The sequence below is a fragment of the Dicentrarchus labrax genome, unplaced genomic scaffold, assembly GCF_905237075.1.
Source record: "Dicentrarchus labrax unplaced genomic scaffold, dlabrax2021, whole genome shotgun sequence".
In the NCBI taxonomy this organism is placed as follows: domain Eukaryota; kingdom Metazoa; phylum Chordata; class Actinopteri; family Moronidae; genus Dicentrarchus; species Dicentrarchus labrax.
Genome location: NW_026136702.1, coordinates 11,150,526 through 11,157,591, shown reverse-complemented (window position 1 = coordinate 11,157,591; position 7,066 = coordinate 11,150,526). Strand labels below are relative to the sequence as shown.

Here is a 7,066-nt window from a genome sequence, read left to right as displayed (position 1 = left end):
GTGTGTGTGTGTGTGTGTGTGCTGTAAAATCAAAGCCAGCCTGTCCCAACAAAACGTGTTTCTGCTGCCCCCCGGAGCTTAAACTTGTTTATGTCTCTCTATACCTGCAACCCCTAATGAAGACCAGGAGATGGTGGTATAAGGCAACATGTAGAAGCCTAACATCTGATAGTTTTTGATCTGGTCTCCTCTTCTTCCTCTTGATCTCTTTCTTTATGCAAGTCAGAAGAAAAACTTCAAATATGAGCAACTTACCGTTAACCGTGTTTATATTTTGGGGATTTTATATATTTTAGATTGTAGATGGATATATTTGTACTTGTACCTTTATTGATTTTATTTTATTATTTTATTATTGGGTTTATCTTTCCTACTTTGTACTGTAACTGCAGCTCCACCATTTCTATCAGGATAAATAAGGCTTCTCTTATCTTGATTTATTGATTAAGTTAAGTTGTTTTACTTGTTTATTTGTCACTTCAAGCAAACAAAACTCAAAAGGTCGTCCAGGTTTTTGTCTCCTGGTCTTAAGTACCTTGTTCTGGACTAATGCATCCAAGATGGCTGATAGATTGACATAAGTGTGAAAAACAACAGCAACTCCAGTTCCAGTAATGGTGAGCCACTGTCCACATGATGCATTATAACAGGATCAAAGACAGCTGTCTCATGCAAATACTTATTTAATGTGCCAAATAAATCAGTAATATAAACTATGATTTAATTTCACAGACAGCATGTAATCATTAATGTAAATATAATATGATTTAAAATAAAAAAAGATATGAGACATCAGGAAAATAACATTATTTACAATTGTTGCATGAATATACTAGTTAAAACTAACATTTTGTTGTGATCCCATAGAGTATATTGCTCCAAAACAACAGTCAGCAATGAAAAGGACAAAAACAGATCAGTTCGATTGTTTAAAACACTCACACAATAGTTAATTTCATGAGGAAAAAATAACTTTTAGCAAAGAGTGAAACAAACAGACACCCTGTTTTAAATTTCAATGCATCATTGACAATATTGTGTAATTTTGATGCCAATTACTGGCACTATGCTAACTGTCCTACAGTCTTATGCTGGTACCAAAGCCCCACACACTGAATGCAGGGTAAAGGGGCTCAGTAAATGTAGTCTGAACTCTGTACAGAAGCTTCATGCCATCAGAGACACTGTAAAATGCAAGTATTCCTGCTGCATGATCCACGTAGACGCCAATGCGAGAAGACGTTGGAGCTGAAATATCTTTGCTCTTGTTGTTGTGCACAAAGGAGAATTTGGAGTCAGAGCAGTACAGACTCCAGGACTTGTCGTTCCAGCCCAGGCTGCATTCATTGCTGTTTCCTTTACGGCGGATTCCCCTGTAGGTTACGGCCATGTCTACCTCTGTTCCCATCCAGTCCACCTCCCAGTAACAACGAGACCCAGTCACACGCTCCCTGCACAACACCTGAAGTGGAAGCCACAATGAATGAGAGATGGATAGACAAGATGTTGCTTTATGCATGGCTTATAAAAGTTGTTAGAAAACACTGCAGCTGCACAACTGAAAACACTTTGTAAGCACAGGAAGATTTGTCAACTACTTATAGTAAAAGACTGATTTGTGTTGCAATTTTCAATAAATACCAACAAAAGACATTTAAAATATTTACCTCAGAGGAAGAAAATAAGGTTTTTTAAAAAAGCATGATTTCATAGACTAATTTTCATGAATAAAATCTTAAAATGAAATCATGATGGCAAATCAAAGTTCCCTGACAATAATACAATAATAAAAAGCTCCTGTTACTCTTTAGTCTGTATTTAGGATTCAGCATGCCCCCTGCTTGATAGCCTGATCTTTTTGGTTCCATTCACAAAAGTTATCTTTCCTTCTTTTCAGTAAAATTCGGTAAATTCTCACCTGCTGCCAGTGGTCAAATCGATCTGGGTGATCAGGGTAGTTCTTCGGCTCACTCTTCATCGTAGCTGCTTGGTTGCCCTCAGAGAGGTGAAGGTTGGGGTGGACACTGTTGACATCCAGTATCAACTGGCAAGAGTCTAAACAATGTAGGACAATATAATTATCAATATCAATCTGTTTTTCAGTCTCTTTTTTCCAATTTAATGTTATCACATATTCTGGTATTTGTCTTCTGAGATTAGATGTTTCTGTGAGCCTGCACTGTCACAACTTAACATCATTCTTTTGCTTCCAACCAAATATGTGTGACAGTAATATGTTTACAAAGTTAGCCCACTAAAACTCCCATGCATCAGCTTGTTGAAATGCTTTCCTTAGGTGGGGTAAACCCAGGAACACCTGTGTTTGTTTAAGTAACACTGGAGTGTATCTTTGGTTTCTTACAATTCACCAAACCTGTTCTGCAAGCATTCCGTAACACTGGTCTCACCACACAGCTCTATTAATCCCTTTGTTAGGGATGGATATACTTCCTACTATTTGACACCATGACAATCACACTTTGAACGTCTCTAGGACAGAATGAACTACTGTATGACTGGAATATGATCAGGTTTGATACAACTGCCAAGTAGCCTTGCTAATTTGGTGCTAAAAGTTTTTCAACAGGCAAGTATCTCTGTAAATAGTAACCTAATAACTCACATTTCAGGAAATCGCCTCTTGTTTTTGGTTCTTCTCTCATCCTCGGTTCCTCTCTCATCCTCGGTTCCTCTCTCATCCTCGGTTCCTCTCTCATCCTCGGTTCTTCTCTCATCTTCGGTTCTTCCCTCAAAATTGATTCTCTCCTTGGCTTCTCAGCTTCTTGCGTGATGTATACTTCCTTCACTATGGAGAGAGAGACAGCAGCATATGCTTAATGAAAGCAGATAAAAACACAACCACTCCCAAAAAGCAAACCCAATACAGAGAGACATCAGTGCTACTTGAGATAAAGAAAGACAAATTTGTTCACCTGCTCCAGAGATTTTGCTCATTTCTGTCTTGCTGACTTCTTCTACTTGCAATTTCAGTGTAGCAATGGCTCTCTTGGTCGCATCAAAGGAGTAATAGGGAGCAACGCTGATGTTGTTGAGGTCTTCATATCCTGAGGGGCCCGACAGAGACTGCCAGCTCTGTTAAAAAAAAAAATGGCAAGATTAAATTGAGAGAGGAGACATATCTAGCAACTAGCCCAACTTTCTGCACCATGCAAGGTCTTTGTCCTCAGTTCAGATCAACTTCACCTGCAGAAAGTGTATGTGATCATCGGTGTGTGAGAGCTTCTCCAGGTCAGTGTGTCTCTTCTTTAGCAGAGTGATCTCTTCCTCCAAGCGGTCTAGCAGTATCTCTCCCTGAGTCACGGTGGTCTTTTCGTGGGAGCGTATCATCTCCTTGACTTCATTGTACTTCCGCTCAATGGAGAGCAGAAGCTCAGAGAAGATTCGCTCGTTCTCCTCCAGGACCGTTTGAGCAGAGTGCTGATGGGATACATAAGAAAGAGAGGAGAGAGTTTGGAGAGTGGTTATTTTTCAAACCAGAAACCTTAAAAGACTCATGTAAACATCATGCAATGTTTACAATAGGTATATAGTAATAACTTTTTACTTACTTTAACGGATTCTACAGCTTGTCGGAGATCCTGCCACTTTTTAATTCTCTGATCAATCCTCTGTTGAGATTTGTGCAGCGTGGTACCAAGTTCTTTCTAAAGAGGAAATTACATAGAAGTTTCAGTTTTTAGTGGGCGATAACTTTATACTACAATGAACTATTTGCTGTCTTTATTGAGTATTGTGACACTGACGGACGGTTTCACCACTTACTTGCTTCTCTGTCCTCTCAGTTCCAGCTGGGACGATGTCGTGGTGCTTGTGTTCATCCATCATGCACAGAACACACACTGAAGTCTGATCAGTGCGACAAAAAGCCTCCAGCAGTTTGTCGTGCTGTGCACAGATCTTCTCTCTCATCTGACCTGTAGCTTTGACCAGTTTGTGCTTCATCATGGCAGGGTACTCATAGTGAGACTGGAGGTGGGCCTCGCAGTAAGATGCCAGACACACCAAGCAGGACATCTCAGCCTTCTGCTTCCTTGTTGTGCAGAAGTCACACAGGACATCCCCGTTTTTTGCATGGGTCCTGGGCTGGCTGCGACTGGTAGAGCGACGAGACTTCTCTAGGCTGCTGTATCTGTCTAAATCCAGACTGCTGGGGCGGGACATTTTTACCAGGAGTTTAAAAAATGTGGTCCAGCAGATATGATAACAAAAATAAAATCCACAGGTGATTTAGTTCAGCAGTAACGTGTTAATCTCTTAATAAACTAAGTTGAGATCAACAAATAAGTAAAAACTTGACAAAAACTGAACGGGACGAGATATCCACAGAGACGATGAGGTCTTGAAGTTAACAGCTTCAGTGAAACTGTGTGACTGACGCTGTGTGAGACAGAATGTTAGCTATGTGGTCTACTCTCACGGTAAAACCAGTATTCCTGGTTGGGTGTTTAATAGTCAAGGAATGGGTGTTACTACAAATGCACACTATGCTGCCTGAAACAAAGAGGGCTGAGACAAAGGAGAGGAAAAGTTGAAACTACCAAAATGAAAAAGGTTGATGTACTGTACTTTATTATTAAAATTATTACAATAAAAGTGTTGTATCATTACTTATACAGAAAGTTGGGAGGGTTACTTTAAGACTCATGCTTATAAGATTACTAATTACCTGTTAAAAAATGTAGTCAGCAACTTGACGTATCACAGTATTGAAGTAAGGTAACTTGATGTTACTTTTTAAATTACCTCAAAACCAAATATGCAGATAAAGACAAGACAAAAGACAATATCAATAAGATGATGATGTATTCCATAAGACAACAGAACATATTACCTTAGAAATAAAGATACTTAACATAAAAATGTGTCCTCTGCTCAGAGTATTTTTAAAGAAATCTTGCTGTTCATTAACAAGTTCAGACAGCAGCCTATAGACCATTTTCACAGCTGAGAGGCACAATAATAATAATAATGGTGACATTTCCGCCCAATGAAAGCGTGTTTTTCACCAGAGGCCATGATGATGAATTGGCAACTGTACAATTAGCTGTGGTTTCACTCGAGACCAGAGTGGTGTTGTGAGACTCATGAAGTGTTATAATGTGTGCGCACTGCTCATGTGCATGGTAATATATAGTTCTTTATTTTCAAATCTATTTTTAAATTGTAATCCTGTTAATGATCCCAGTTATGTATTTTTTTTAGATAGATAGATAGATAGATAGATAGATAGATAGATAGATAGATAGATAGATAGATAGATAGATAGATAGATAGATAGATAGATAGATAGATTTGATTTTATCTACACTGTTAAGGAATGACCTTCACTTTATTTAGTTTGTTTTTAGTTTGTTGGGTCTATCTTTAGACTTCTGCACAAGATATGTACAATATGTGCCGCTCCTGCTCCCGGGGCATTCAGCATCCTAGAAATGGGAAAACAGCACCATCTTGTGGGACTAAGTCAGTAGCCTAAAACCCTGAAATATATAAATCTAGAACCTCAATTTGACTGCAAATGTATATACATTTTATACATGGTATAGACATTCCTGAAACTAGTTGATAGTTATCCTCAAAGCTATAATTGCAAAACCTACAAATAATAATATTTCTGATTTATTTCTAGATTCATAAGCTTTGAAAACCATCAACTACCATGTTGACTTTTCTGTATTCACATTGTTTGAGTTACATGTGTATGTCATAATTAATTATTTTATTAACTTGCAATGAGATTATTAGAGTTCTGACACAGTTTAAATCTCTCATTCTTTGCATTATTGTGCAAATACTATATTTTCTATTATAAGTATACATTAAAGATCCAGTCAATACTTGAGGCATGGCTTTATTTTAAGTGATTAGTTTTACACATCCATCTTTAAATGCATTGGATATCTTCCATGCTCTTCTGCCTGTGGAAGAGTTTCTTGGGTCTTGCACACTGTGTAATAAACTATCTCAGCATTTTACACATATTTGGAATAACTGGAATTTCCCCCATAGTATAGATCAAAGTGATATTCGGGTTAGGCTACTTTGTCTCAAGAAATATATAAGAAAACACAAATAAAAATGCTATAGGGAATGGTCTGCAATAATAATATTAGCCAGTGGTAGAAGAAATACTTGGACCTTTACTTATGTAAAAGTTAAAAAATACTATAAAATGTCCTAAAATCACAGCAAAATATACTTAAAGTAGGTCTATTAAAAGTTAAAGCAGAGTGCCCAGTTAGCTCAGTGGGTAGAGCTGGCAACCCATGGACTGAGGCTGAGTCCTTACTGCAGCGGCCCAGGGCTCAAACCCGACCTGCAACCCCCCGCCGCGCGCCATCCCCCCCCAAAAAAAATCAGATTCATTGCCAGGTTGGTTTTCACACATACAAGAAATTTGTCTTATATTTGTCTCATAAAATATACAAATCACACAAGAATAAAGTAATTTTAAAATATAAATAAATAAAGATAAGAAAATTGTACAGAAGACGGGAGTGCAATAATGTAATGAATATAATATAATAACTGGAAATAGAAATATAATAGGAGCCTATATACAAAGTAAATGTAGATGTAAAATACTTGCAAATGCGTAATTATTAATTAACAAGTACAACCACATCATATCCCCATGCAACAATAAAAAAGGGGGTTTGTCTCATAAAATATACAATCACACAAAAATATACAAATCACACAAGAATAAAGTAATTTTAAAATATAAATAAATAAAGATGAGAAAATTGTACAGAGGCGGGAGTGCAATAATGTAATGAATATAATATAATAACTGTAAATAGAAATATAATAGGAGCCTATATACAAAGTAAATGTAGATGTAAAATACTTGCAAATGCTTAATTATTAATTAACAAGTACAACCACATCATATCCCCATGCAAGAGGGGGGGTTTCTTTAAGGTCCCCCCCCCGTTGTTGCGTGCATTGACCACTCCGTGGCTGCAGGGGGGCGCTAGTGGTCTCCCGCGCTGCGTTGTACCGACAATAATTGCTTTCGCTAAAGTGCGTCGGTAGTCCAACG

At 37.8% G+C, this 7,066-nt stretch overlaps 1 protein-coding gene across 1 annotated transcript; it reads right to left on the bottom strand.

The window, feature by feature from the left end:
• Positions 1 to 665: 665 nt before the first annotated feature.
• Positions 666 to 4,418, bottom strand: ftr14l (finTRIM family, member 14-like). Its single transcript, XM_051377789.1, has 7 exons — positions 3,784 to 4,418; positions 3,570 to 3,665; positions 3,205 to 3,438; positions 2,934 to 3,093; positions 2,624 to 2,806; positions 1,919 to 2,055; positions 666 to 1,462 (listed from the first exon to the last, which is right to left on the bottom strand). Exons 1-7 carry the CDS (start codon positions 4,180 to 4,182, stop codon positions 1,079 to 1,081), a joined length of 1,593 nt encoding a protein of 530 aa, XP_051233749.1. The 5' UTR covers positions 4,183 to 4,418; the 3' UTR covers positions 666 to 1,078.
• Between the last annotated feature and the right edge of the window lie 2,648 nt (positions 4,419 to 7,066).

Excerpts from the sequence above, each read along its gene's own strand:
- ftr14l (XM_051377789.1), bottom strand. The coding sequence starts at position 4,182 with ATGTCCCGCCCCAGCAGTCTGGATTTAGACAGATACAGCAGCCTAGAG. Across the intron at positions 3,094-3,204 it reads ATCACATACACTTTCTGCAG|AGCTGGCAGTCTCTGTCGGG; the intron begins GTGAAGTTGATC and ends TTTTTTTAACAG. Across the intron at positions 2,807-2,933 it reads GAGCAAAATCTCTGGAGCAG|TGAAGGAAGTATACATCACG; the intron begins GTGAACAAATTT and ends CTCTCTCCATAG.